Source organism: Medicago sativa, chromosome 6 (assembly GCF_051527215.1).
Source record: "Medicago sativa cultivar Bolivia chromosome 6, Bolivia_mono, whole genome shotgun sequence".
Classification (NCBI taxonomy): domain Eukaryota; kingdom Viridiplantae; phylum Streptophyta; class Magnoliopsida; order Fabales; family Fabaceae; genus Medicago; species Medicago sativa.
This window is the reverse complement of record NC_140754.1, coordinates 93,860,515-93,874,474: the sequence shown is the minus strand read 5'-3', so window position 1 is coordinate 93,874,474 and position 13,960 is coordinate 93,860,515. Positions and strand designations below refer to the sequence as shown.

Below are 13,960 nucleotides of genomic sequence, written 5' to 3'. Positions count from 1 at the left end.
GGTGTCAGTAGACTTCACAAAGTTGGTTGTGTCATTTTTCAATTCTTTTACTACCTCTTTCAAAACAACATTTTGTTTATGTATATCAGAATTTTCTAAAATTTTATTTTGTTTCTTATTGAGAACCTTATGTTTCTCATACATTTTAAAATGAGAGTGATGTAACTCTTGAATGGTTTTAAGATATCTCTCATTCAAGATTTGTAGTTTCTGTTTTTCTTTCTTTATCTCAGAAAATTGATTTTTATTTTAAAGTTTATATTTTTGAGATAAAGTGTACGAGTTACTTAGAGGATTTTCATAACTATTGTAAGTAAAGTTAGGATCAGAAACAATTACCTTCCTGTAGTGTAAATTTGTCATTTGACAAATGTTAGTTGTTTCTTTTTCTGATGATGAATCATAAAAGTATTTTATGTGTCTCTTCTTGTGTGGAGGTGAATACTTTGCAAATGTCGACACCACTTCTTCCCGAATCTTTTCCTCTAGCACTGTTAAGTGCTAACCCCTTAGAGGCAGCGCTCTGATGCCAATTGAAGTGGAAGAAATAGTCACAAGAAAGGGGGGGTTTGAATTGTGACCCTTTTAAAATTTAGTCCTGCAACTTAAATAAGTATATATACTCAAGAAGGTTCTTGGTAAATGTTAGTCTAACAAGATTAAAGTATTAGATATATAACAATTGATTTATACACGACCAGAATGTTCTGGATTAAATAAACCTTAAATGATTAAATAGTTTTGTCAAGGACCAGAATGTTCTGGAGAATGATTATATAAGTAGAATGAGAAAAATGATATTTAAGATAAAATGTGAAAACTATTTTGTCAAGGACCAGAATGTTCTGGATAGAGTAAGGTTAAATAATTAAGCAGTTTTACTAAGGACCAGAATGTTCTGGATAACAGTTATGAGATTAATTATTTAAACTGAATGATAAAATAATATTATGGTTAATTAAGGACCAGAGAACTCTGGATAAATATAACGAAGTTATAATTAATTATTAAGCTGCATGATAAAACAATATTAATGGTTATTTAAGGACCAGAGAATTCTGGATTAATTTTGTTGTGATTAATTAGGACCAGAATATTCTGGAGATAAATAAATATTAATGCGTGTGATGGTGTGTGCATATCGTGTAAAAATAAAAGATAGAGAGAGAGGGAGAGAGAAAGAAGAATAACACATGAGAGTTATCCTGGTTCACCAAACCCGGCTACTTCTAGTCCCCACACTTCGTGTGAGATTATCCACTATAGTATTCAGTTGGTAGAAACTTCTAACCAACACTATAAGGTCTTGATCACACCAGATCAGTCCGTAACCCCTGTATTATCAACCTCAGCAGGCTTCTACAATTCTTTGCTTTCGCACAAGAAAGGTTGGAACTTTTCTATCTCAAACTATTAAGCCCAATAGACTTGAGACTTAGCTCTTTACACTTTGTATGATGGAAGATTTTAGATCACGTCTCAAAACAAAAGAGACTTTTACAAACACAAACTCAAATAGATATCTCAAACAAAAGAGATATAGAGAATAAATATAGTGATGATTATGGAGTTTGCTTAGTGTTTGTTGAAGAGAATGATCGAGAGAATGTTCTTGCTTTGAGAGAGAGGGTTATCAAAGCTTTACATTTCAAACTCTTGCTCTAAACCTCCAATGACCTCTTCTATTTATAGAGCACGAATAGCCTTTGAGGACAGGTCACAAAAGAGCTGTTTGAATCCATTTCAAACTAAAAAATGAGCTCCAAATGTTGCTTGGGGAACAAGTGTGCAAGCTGTCTTCAGAGAACGTTCTCAAGAACGTTTTTTCAGTGTCAACCAAAACTTGGGCATGAAGCAACACGTTTTTGCAAGGTGTCTATGAGCTGTTTGCCTTCTTTTAGAAACTTGGAGGCCACTTGAGATGATGTATTCTTGATGTCATTGTATGATGTCATAGAGTGACTCCTTTAATGATGTCATGTGAAAATATCATTTGAAGAAACTTTCCTTAATGGACCTTTTTCCATTCATTCCTTAATGGGTCGAAAATCTCATGTGGCCTAATCAGATTTTATTCCTTTGTAGTCTTGTGGTCCATGTGCACATACACTCTAGATTTGCTACACCTTTAAATGCCATTTTAAGGAATCTTGATCTCTTATGATTTTGATCCTTCTTTTGGTGGGACAAAGAGAATAACCATTATTCTTGACCTTTAATTCTGCACACTCTTGTTCATTAATTAATAGATCATATTTGTCCTTTGTTTTGATGAAGATGCTTTGTTATCTTTGTGAAGTCAGAACGTTCTCGAGAACATTCTCACTGAAACATTCTCACAAAAAACATTAGTAGATAACAAGATAATAAATGTAAATATGTGTTATATTTTAAAAACATCAAGTGAGGATGTTCTCTTCACAATGTATGACCAGAATGTTGTTTGTAAGAACATGATAAACCTTTCTTAAAGTAAAAATTTCTTTGATTGATTATTATTCTCCCAAATCATATCTTGAAAAATGATGGAAGATTCTTAGATCATCATAAATCTTATGATAGAATCTTCATGCATTTTATCATGAATTTTCTTCCTTGATAATTCTCCAATTGATGAATGACTTAATGAATAATTCATTCATGGATTGGTTTCTCTTTAGAGTTGATTCTAATCATTTCGATGAAGGAATAAGAATAATTTCAAGTGTAATAATCATCTTCATCATGAGAACATTCTTTTCATCAAAGTTGATAATGTTCTCTTTTATATGAGAAGACAATATCTTCTTGGCCAATTAACCTTGAATTATTTTGTCTGGTGATGTGATTTTTCTCATAATTCCTCTCAGTGATTTCACACAATGTTTCTTGCCCATTGAGTATCTTTGAGATGTTTTAGTTTAGGCATGCATGTAATCATGAAGGTACATTCATTCATTCTCTTGAATGAAACTTTTGTGCCTTTTCCTTAAACTCTTTTAGAAACTATTTGAAGATCATTTCTTTCAAATATTATCCTTTTATTCGTCGAATCTTTAAGGCTTTGTTGAAAACCATGTGGTGACGAGGATGAGTCAAATAATCATAAAATTCATCTTCTTGTTGAATCTATAATCAACACTCTTTTGATTCAAACAATATTGTTTTTATATCATCTTTGAGCTTGTGATGCTACTGTTTTGGTATTCTTTTATCCAGTATATATATGCACTTGTAAGAGACTTATTTCTTGTCTACTTCTCTGAAAAGACTAAAGTGCAAACATCAGTAGATCAATATTCATAAAACTTAGCGTTTTATTCCATAAGGTTTGTTATCATTAAAACATTCATCAAAAAGATTTTTGGTTCAACAGTGATGACCATACGTTTTTGCAGCAAAGACTTTTAAACCAGTTTTAAAGCTCCAATGAAAGGGCCTTATGAGTGATCAAATTTGGAGGAGTTTGTTATTGGCTTGAAGAAGAGTACTTCAGATGAAATAAACAACATATAAACTAAATTGAGTTCCTCAATTCATGTTCAACATCAAAGGAGGACTATGCTTAAATTTTGGTGGAGGAAGCATTGGTGTTAATGGCCTGCCCTTATTTGCATTGAAAACAACGAATGGCTACACAGTATTCTTTTTTTAACATCTCAAATTTATTGAGATCACACCCAATCAGAGCACAAAATGTACACTTCCTGTTAAAATAGAACAACACCACCACAACATAATAATTGTGTTCAATACAGAATGAAAGTTCCCTTATGCATATAATCACTAAAACTGCAATTGCTGGAAAATGCATCATTAAGGACACATTTTATTGTTTAGCTGCAAAAAGAGTGCAGATAGCTAATGCACAATAGAATAAAATCCAAATACAACTTAATGCATCCCTTAGAGTTACTCGAAACTAAAACCATTCTAATGAAAACTGTTTACTTGCAAATGAAAGAAGAAAAGAAAATTTAGTTCAAACATGAACAAACAACACAAAAGGAAACAAAAATAAAATAAAAGTTATGTCTGCACAAATTAAGAGGTTCAGGTTGAATGATTGTTGCCCAAAATAGCATAAAGCTTCTATTCTAAAGAAGGTACATATGATTCTTCCATTTGCTGTGAGATTACAATAAAATATAAATGAAATCAACAACTTTGGAGAATGATTTATGTAATTGCCTGATTAGAAGACAAACAAAATTGAAGCAGAAGTCCCAAAATGATGAGTTAATTTCAAAACCCTCCATTTGCAATCGTACGTGCGTGCCTCACTCAAAAACGCCGGCGTAACTCTCCTCGATTTCGCACAACCAGTACAACAAAACCTTCAATATCTCCTTCTATGATTTTTACCTTACCCCTAATAAACTTGTGGCGGAGGGTTACAACCGAAGAATGGTGAGAAAATGAGAGAGAAGGTACAGATTGAAATTCGAGCTACACAGTGCAGTGTGCACTCGCGGCGATAATGCAAATGAATGAAAGGAAAGAGTAAACGTTTTGAAATGCTGAGATCCATCGAAGAAGCTGAGAGCGGTGGAGAGAGATGAAATAGAGTGTTAACAGTTTTTTGGTTTGAGAAATAGAGTGTTGATTAAAAAAAACTAACCACCGTAAATAGCTTCTGTCTCCTTATCTTGATGAAGGGAGAGAGCAACGACGGGAGCTGAAAAGTGGGAAGAAGAGAGTGGTTGAGTTGTGTGAGGAGATGTGTGGTGCAGAAGGGGAGAACATCGGTGGATTGAGGGAGAGGCTCATTTATTAACGTATCATTTGATTCTCACAAGAAACGTGACCTTTTTTTGAACAAGAATGAAATTTCTAAAGTTTAAAACTTTGATTTCCGTCTTTGTTTGAAACTCACACTTTTCACAATTAAAGTCTGCATCCAACTATAGTTTTATACTCATCGTGCGTTCACTTCCCCTCAATGTTAGATATAATTAGAGATTTATTAGATATTGCTATAGTTTGTTAAATGTAGTTATAAGTTGGTTAATAGTAGTTACAAATTGTTTGTTAATTTAATTAGGATCACTATATAAAGTGTTTCCTACACCAATTGTAATCAATTTTTTCTCATTCATTCAATTCTAAAGTTCATCTTTCTCTTAGTTTATTTATCTATTTGTTGGTTATACCATGTTTTTTCAACACTCACCACGTCACCAAACATAGCCTTAATTTCCTTCTAACTTATACTAAAGAAGCAATTTCTTTAAAAGTATGCTTATGAGTGTCTATAAACGCCTCAACTTTTCAACTTCTTCAATATTCACTTATTTGATAGTATATTTCAATTTCAAATCACCAACATTTTGACAATTTTCATCACTGTTCTTCAATGTGATACATAAAATACAAGCTCAAAAGTTTAGTGATCATTATTAACCTAAAACTTACATTGTTTAGAATTCAAAAAAAAAAAAACACTAAAGTAGTTGATCCAATTCATGTATATCACTGTATATCACAAGTAGCTTGAGATGAAAGTTTCAAAGCCATGGAGAATTGTAAATAGGAGTTGCAACAGATTTAACTTGAAGATACTTGTGAAGTGCTTCCAATCCATAATCTCTTCCATATCCACTCATCTTATACCCTCCAAAAGGGCAATCAATATCAAAGGCAAAATAGCAATTGATCCAAATGATACCTGCACGAATTGACCTTGAGACTGTATTTGCAATATCCAAATTCTTTGTCACAATCCCTGCTGCTAGGCCATATTTGGTATTGTTGGCCTTCTTAATTCCTTCCTCAATGGTCCTTCAATATTTAATTCAACATTTAGGTGCATATTCATAAATATCTTTTAAAACTAAGTTTAGGGTTTAAAAAAAGTTTGTGACCGGAATTTGAGCCACAACATCGTGGTTATTGACCGACCCTTTATATTGAAGGCTTGTCTGATGCTTGACAACACTCACAATATTGACACATGCAATTATGTGCACTACAATATTGTGTGTGTTGTCGGGCATCAAGCATGCCTTCAATATAAAGTGTCGGTGGTTTTAGATGTCTCTTCGACTTTAACACGAATTATATTTGACCGCAATTTTCTATAATATTTAAAATTTTGATATTATTGCGACTCTAATTTAAAACCATGTCTAAGATGGCGAAAACGAAATATAAATTATACTTACTTGAACTTAGAAAGTGCCATAACAGGTCCAAATATTTCATCTTGTGCTATTAACATGTCATCCTACACAAATTTTCAAAAAATTAAATAAAAGTTAGTTTTATTCTTCAGTTATGAGAATGACATATGGTTTCATTTTTCTTGGTAGAGTAGAAATATACCGTAACATTGGTAAAAATAGTAGGCTCGATGTAGTATCCTTTGTTTCCCACTTGCTTACCCCCAGTTAATAATGTGGCTCCTTCATTCTTTCCATGTTTAATATAGGAAAGAATTTTATCAAATTGCGCCTTACTAGTCTGCAAAGAAAATAATGTGCAAATGAGAAGTATGTTGGTATCGATTTCCTTCTGATTCTAATTATAAAGCGCGTAAATCAATTTCAAATGATCTTGATCATTGATTTGAGATTAGATGGTCGAGATATGTAATTGTGTAACACATTTACAATAAGGAATCTATTTTGAATTATTGTGCATATTAGTATCCTTACTTGGGGTCCTTGTTGAACTTTAGGATCAAAAGGGTCACCAACGACCCAATTTTTCGCCTTTTCAAGCACTTTCTTCTCAAATTCATCGTAAATCCCTTCTTGGACAAAACATCTAGAATATGCAACACATATTTCTCCCTGAAAATTACAAAGAGTTACTTAAGTAACAAGTCTTTGATCTTTTTTATGTTACAAGATTTTCCTTGAAGGTAAAATTATATACCTTGTTGTGAAGGATTCCAAATAGAGCAAGATCAACAGCTTTATCAACATCAGCATCATCGAAAATTAAAACAGGCGACTTGCCTCCTAATTCAAGTGATACAGGCTTCAAATTGCTCATTGCTGCAGCCTGCATTACTCGACGGCCTGTTTCAGTTGAACCTGTAAAACTGACCTGTAAAACCAGCAAAAATTAGTAGTTGTCAATGCCTAGTTTTTGTGAAATGTAATGCATCTTTAACTTAATCCATGGCGTAAAAATTTTTTGAAGCCAAATTACTGCATCAATGTCCATATGTGAGGTTATTGCAGCTCCAGCAGTTGAACCAAATCCTGGCAGTACATTGAGCACTCCATCTGGAATACCAGCCTAGATGAAAAGGAGAAAGAAACAAGAAAGTCTTAAGAAACAAAGTGATATTTTTGTAATTATTAATTAGTATAAAAGTTTAAAAGTAGAAATAGGTACAAATTTTCTTAAATTGAACATATGGTAACATATTTTCATACATGTATTGGTGATGCTAACAAACTAGACATAAACACATTAGATACCAAGGATTAGGGTTCAGATCCCCCCTGCAGTCACGGAAATCATGCATTTGACATCATATTAAGATTGGACTTTTCACTTTCCGACTTTGAAAATCGGATTCAAAATACCAAGTCGGAACGTGAGCTCTCCTAACTTGATTGGACAGTCCAAATTGCTTGATTTGAATTTCCGGTCAGCAACGAATCAAAATCCTCGCAGATACACCTCACACGCTATGAATTAAGGAACTATAAACAATCTTTCAAAACCAACTCGATAAATTTTCTTTAACCTTACCTCCTTAGCAAGATGAGCAAAAAAAAGTGATGAGAGAGGTGTTTGCTCAGCAGGCTTAAGGACCATAGTACAACCAGCAGCCAAACAAGGAGCAGCCTTAGCAAAGAACATAACAGTTGGGAAATTCCAAGGTATAATGTGTCCAACAACACCAATAGGTTCCATCAAGGTATACATGTGAAGATTCCTAGAAGTTTTGAACACTTCTCCATGAACTTTATCGGCTGCACCGGCATAGTAACGTAGGATATTGGCTGCTTCAGGTACATCTATTGTCTTACACCAACTGTATAGTTTCCCTCCATCAATTGTATCCAATGCTGCTATTTCCTCTTGGTTCTGCTCAATTAGGGTTGCCCATTTCACCATAATCTTTGCTCTCTCCTATCAAACAGTTCATGACCATATCAAATTAATGCATGTTGCTTCCTAGTTGAGAACATTTGCTAAGTTCTTTGTGTGAAAATCTGTTAAGCATTATTTTTTGAGAGTTTCTTTTCCCACACTTCAAGCTTCTTGCGCGCCTTACAACATTTCGGATTATATAACTCGAAAGGTGTAAAAACGTTCAGGAACCCTCCATAAACTCTCCATTTTTCGGATTTTAAAATCCGAAATAGGGTGCCTAAGAAGTTTGGAGGGTGGGAAAAGAAAATTATATATTTCTACAGCCACTTATTTTATACATTCCTTACATATTTTTTGTCTTTCTCAATATTCACTTTATTTTTTACTTTTCTTATGCACTCTTAAAGGGATGTCAAAAGTATGTTCCCTCTTTTATTGTGATCACCTTGGACAAAAGCCAACTAGATGACTACTCATATAAAATACTTAAATAAATGAAAGTAGCCTTGCAATAATTTATGAAATATTTGTGTTCAATGAGTAATTTATGAATGATGCTTGCTAATGCAACTTTTCACCAAGAAAATCCACAAATTCGTTTTTTTACGCTTCGAGGGATGAAGATCAAATCTACTCGAAAACGGTTGTAAAATTGTCATTGTTAAGGTTGGTGCTACCAATACTCACCGTAATTCCTAACATAAACTCAATCTCTTATAGAAGTGGGACCCACATGAAATTATTTTGTGAAATTGATTTTAGTTAAAATAAGTTGATTGTGAAGTGATTTACTCCCTCTTGTGACATTTATAAGCAATTTTGCTTTTTCAGATTCATTAAATAACTGATGTATCTTGATTATAATATAGTCCAGATACATCAGTTATTTAATAAATTTGAAAAAACAAAAATTATTTATAAATGTAATCAAAGGAGTATGTTTGAATACGTTCACTTAGAAATGATTTGAACAATAAATTTGAATGGAAAAATCTTGTTGCGTCAAAAACTACAAATTATAAGTTAGAATCTGTTCTACAAGCAAAATCAATTCTCCTATAACAACCAAAAATGTCAAAAATCAATTCTATACTTATGTAATTAATTTTGTCACATTCAAAATTAAAACCAAACATACACCAATGTTGGAAAAAAAGTATTAGAGTATGTTGTTACACAAACTTTAAAATAGGTGAAGATTTGAACTTACAGCACCAGGCATACGTGGCCATGGACCATTATCAAATGCTTCTCTTGCAGCTTTCACAGCAATATCAACATCTTCTTTGGTAGCTTCTGCTATTTTGGTAATCACTTCTTCTGTTCTTGGATCAACAGTCTCAAAAGTTTTTCCTTTTTTTATTTCAACAAAAAATCCAATATGCATATAAGTATATCAAGTCAATTAAAACTTTGTAACCATAAAAGTCAATTTAAATTTTAAATTTTTATTTTGAAAAAATTGGGACCATTACCCCTATATATCTATGATTTGACAAGAATACACCCAAAAATTATATCACAAGTTGAGATATAGTCCAATGTCATTTTTTCTAATAGTGGAAATGGAATGCATATTTTTGGTGCTAAAATATAGTATCCAAATTGAATTTTGATAATTGATCTCTGTATATATCATGGATAAATTCTCATCAACGACTATACAATTATATATTTTTCATTTATGACTTTTTACACATTTATTCAATCCAACATCATGAACACTATGTTACTTTGTAATAAACATATCTTAAAAAAAATCTACAAATATCTATATGATAATATATGATTGAATGACCATATAAAAGAATTATATTTCCCTCAAAAAAAAAAATTATATTCTCACTTATAAAAACATATTTGTCAACGTATAATCTTTAAACTTTTTTTTTGGTTCAAATCTTTAAACTCTTACTTTATATATTTAGTTAGGAAACAATGCAAAAAATACACACCACACAAAGGTATGAATTATTTTTTGTCAAATGGTCACATTGTGAAAATCTCACATATTACATGTAGAAAAATAGAGAACTATAAGTTTAAACTTGCGCCTCAAGATATCAAATATCCTTGCACTTGTAATTTGAGTTGTATTTACTTAGCATGTATGAAATTTTTTATTTTTTTAAGGCATGAAATGTCAATTAAGTGAGGTAAATATTGTACGAAAATTAAAAAGAATTGAGGCAAATATGTATGAAACTAATTGAAAAAAACCTGAAACTGAGTCCACGAATTCTCCATTGATGAAAAGCTTTTTAAACTTTATAGTTGGAATCTTTACAAAGGAGTCTAAGATGCTGTGATTTGCCATCTCTAATTCTCTACCTATCTTTCTCTATTAAATAAGTTATTATTTATAAGTTTAAAGAAAGAGTAACTTGAGAAAAGGGGTGTGGTACATGAGTTATTTATAAGGAGCAATGACACATATACATATCTCACATATGAGTTTGCATTATATTTAAAGAATATGTGGAAAAATATCAAGCTCAAAAAAAGATTTAAATTCTTTTGGCCTCCCCTGATACTTTGGGACTTACACTTTTTCTCCTTTCCTATTTTCCACTTTGAATGCCTTAGCAATGTCAGAATTTGTGGGCAATACCAAGAATATGGTGCAAAACATATAAACTGAAAAATTGTGGTTCACGTTCAAGGATAGACAGCAATAATGATATAATAAAAATGAAAGTGAAACTGCACCAAAAAAAAAAATGAAAATGAAAAATGTTATTTTTATTACTCGAAATAGTCAATATTGATTATTTTTTACGATAATATGCAGAAAAAATTATTATGATTCATATAAACAATAAAATGATATTTTTCTGAAATGATATTTCGTAAAATACAAAACTCGACAAAATATAAAAGAGGATGTCCGAATCACACAACAACAAAATATAACTCTAACTATCTTTGTAGGTCTTAATAAGCATAGTTGAGGTCCAATATAAAACTAATCCTCAAATCGGATAACATATGGTATTTTAATTTGCAACTCTAGGACCGAACTTGTGTTTTTTCTATGAAGAGAATTGGATTGTTATATCTCTCTCAACACCATATTGATTTTTTAAGTCTACGTTAACCCGTCATTTTAGGATTTCCTCCTTCGAAGATGAAGAAAAGTAGTATTTCACCATTTGTTTTAAGGCAATGAATGGTTTGTCTAATATAGGCTAAAATATGGTTTTAGTCCCTGCAAATATGCCTCGTTTTGGTTTTAGTCCCTGTAAAAAAAAATGTAGTTTTTGGTCCCTGCAAATATGCCTCATTTTGATTTTGGTCCCTAACCCCACTTTTGTGATAGTTTGTACACGTGGCACATGATGACTGAACCTATTTTGTAGAAAATAGTCCCTACAAAATATTTTGATTTTTAAAAAGGTCCCTGCAAAATATTTTGTTTTTGAAAATAGTCCCTGGAGGGACTATTTTCAAAAACAAAATATTTTAGGGACTATTTTCAAAAACAAAATATTTTGCAGGGACCAAAAACTACAAAAAATATTTACATGGACTAAAACTAAAATGAGACATATTTGCAGGGTCCAAAACTATATTTTAGCCTTTTATTCAAACTTTTTTTTAGAGAAAAAGACAAGTCTTTATTGTTAGGGTTAATTATGTTTCTAGTCCCTATAAAATAGCGACCTTGTAAGTTTAGTCCCTACTTAATTTTAATAGCATTTTTAGTCCCTAATTTTGTTTTTCTGCACTGAGTATTAGTCCCTACTCAATTCAAATTTGTTTAATTTATGCTTAAACTCTTAAATTTTTGAACAATTTTTTTGCAGACATGTTTAGAACATTACTAAAAGTTCATCCGCAAAAAATTATCGCAAAATTTGATTTCTACATACAGATTTTATTACTTTTTATCTTTAACTTTTGTCGTTTTAAAAAATTCATATTTAATTTATTTCATGTCAGAAAATTCTAAATTTTAGTAAACGAACCTTTCATAGTGTTCTAATCTTGTCTCAAAAAAATCGTTCAAAAATTTAAGAGTTTAAGGATAATTAATCAAACTTTGTTTTAGCAGGGACTAAAATTATAAGTAAATTTTTTTTTATAGGGACTAAAAATGCTATTAAAATTAAGTAGGGACTAAACTTACAAGGTCGCTATTTTATAGGGACTAGAAACATAATTAACCCTTATTGTTATAGTGCAAAAAAAAGTGTGAAATGTTGTACAACACCCCATGACTGAAACATGAAGCAACTAAGAACTTCTCAAAAATTGAAGTGCATGCCTACCAATGCACATGCATGCCACCTACCCTTGACTGACTAAATATAGAAGTGCATGCACGTCACACAATAAGCACACCATCGAACATTGTACCACTTATGATAGAAAAGTCAAAACCTTAACCTTGGTTTTCAGCCAGTCTTACATCTGAATTTTTATGATTGCCATTGCTTTTTCTTAGTCAAACTCCTTATTGCAAAAGATAATCGATACAAATGATCCATATGCAAACACCATTCGACGTCTGAATTCGAGTATGAATGATTAATCACACGTCGACTATAGTTTAGCAAAATGTTGAATCTAAAAGATACGACTTATATGATCAATGTCTTAAGGTTTGATTTGCATTGACATGGGATGTTTCTTCTTTTCATGGTGCAGGAGTAAAAAATTTAATATTTAAGAAATAAGTGACTTATTGTTTGGACTATGACATACACTATTAAGAAAATATTTTATTCTTTTCATTTTTATTATTATTTTAAGTCTCATTTACTTTGTTCCCGTGAGTTTAGCTCAGTTGGTGAGGAGAATGCATAATATATGCAAGGTCCGAGGTTCGAACCCCGGACACAACCAAAAAAAAATCTCATTTACTTTATGAAAACATTTTCAATTTTCTTTTCATAAAATATATTTTATTTAAACTACGAGCAACGGAATAGAATACTCAAGTAGTAAACAATTGTTATAGAGTGTCCTCGTGAGCTTAGCTCAGTTGGTTTGAATAATGCATAATATATGCAAGGTCTAGGGGTTCAAATCCCGACCACCACAAAAAAAAAACAATTGTTATAGAGTAAAGATGGAAGAAAAGCTAGAAAGAATGTATTTATCGAAGAAATGAAAATAAGGTTTTAGCATTTTCAAAATTTCTGAAAATGTTAGATTTATGCTCAAAAAATTTTAAATAAATTGATGAAGAAAATATTAGATCTATTTTCTCTTTAAAAAGTGCTAGTTTTAAAAAAATTACTTGCATGATCAAACTAGAAATCATATGACATGTTGTGCAATATTATTTCAGAAATTGTTTGAATGTTCATCATGTTCATGAGTTTAAATATGAAGAAGATGAAGAATAAAGCTTGATTCGACTGAAAGTAAACTTAACTTTAAAGATGCAAATAAATAAGTTTAAAAGAAATGAAATTGCATTAAGGAAATGGTTCATCAAATCATGTTACATACATTCAGGCACGGATCCAATGTGGGGGCAATGGGGTCAACCGACCCCACTTGCCTCCACTTGCTTATTGTATTTTTAACCTAAAATTTGATATTTATGCAGTTTGACCCACTTATATGATATTATTGTTTCTACTTTGTTAATTCATAACACTATAAAAAATTACAAAACTAAGAAAGAACACAGTGAGTATTCTAAGAGCACTAGATAAGAAATTAAAAGAAGTAAATTTTTTATGAAAAGTTGTTGTAATTATTATATCGACAAAAATATAAGAAATTTTTGTTCTTTTATGAAATCTTTAACCAATTCTCTTAGATGATATCGTTAGCAAAGCCATAAAACCACTATTATATTCTAAATTATTCTTATATTTGTTGAAAAAGGCTCTCTGATTGTCGTTAGGGGTTGAAAAAATAATTAATTAAGGTTATATTTTTTATATTCTGCTAGAAATAGAAAAAT

At 31.4% G+C, this 13,960-nt stretch overlaps 1 protein-coding gene across 1 annotated transcript; it reads right to left on the bottom strand.

Moving 5' to 3' along the window:
• Positions 1 to 5,247: 5,247 nt before the first annotated feature.
• Positions 5,248 to 10,643, bottom strand: LOC146918362 (aldehyde dehydrogenase family 2 member C4-like). The gene is made up of 9 exons (XM_085720022.1): positions 10,258 to 10,643; positions 9,248 to 9,390; positions 7,690 to 8,073; positions 7,138 to 7,227; positions 6,859 to 7,032; positions 6,636 to 6,773; positions 6,304 to 6,441; positions 6,144 to 6,205; positions 5,248 to 5,760 (listed from the first exon to the last, which is right to left on the bottom strand). Exons 1-9 carry the CDS (start codon positions 10,352 to 10,354, stop codon positions 5,487 to 5,489), a joined length of 1,500 nt encoding a protein of 499 aa, XP_085576148.1. The 5' UTR covers positions 10,355 to 10,643; the 3' UTR covers positions 5,248 to 5,486.
• Positions 10,644 to 13,960: the final 3,317 nt, after the last annotated feature.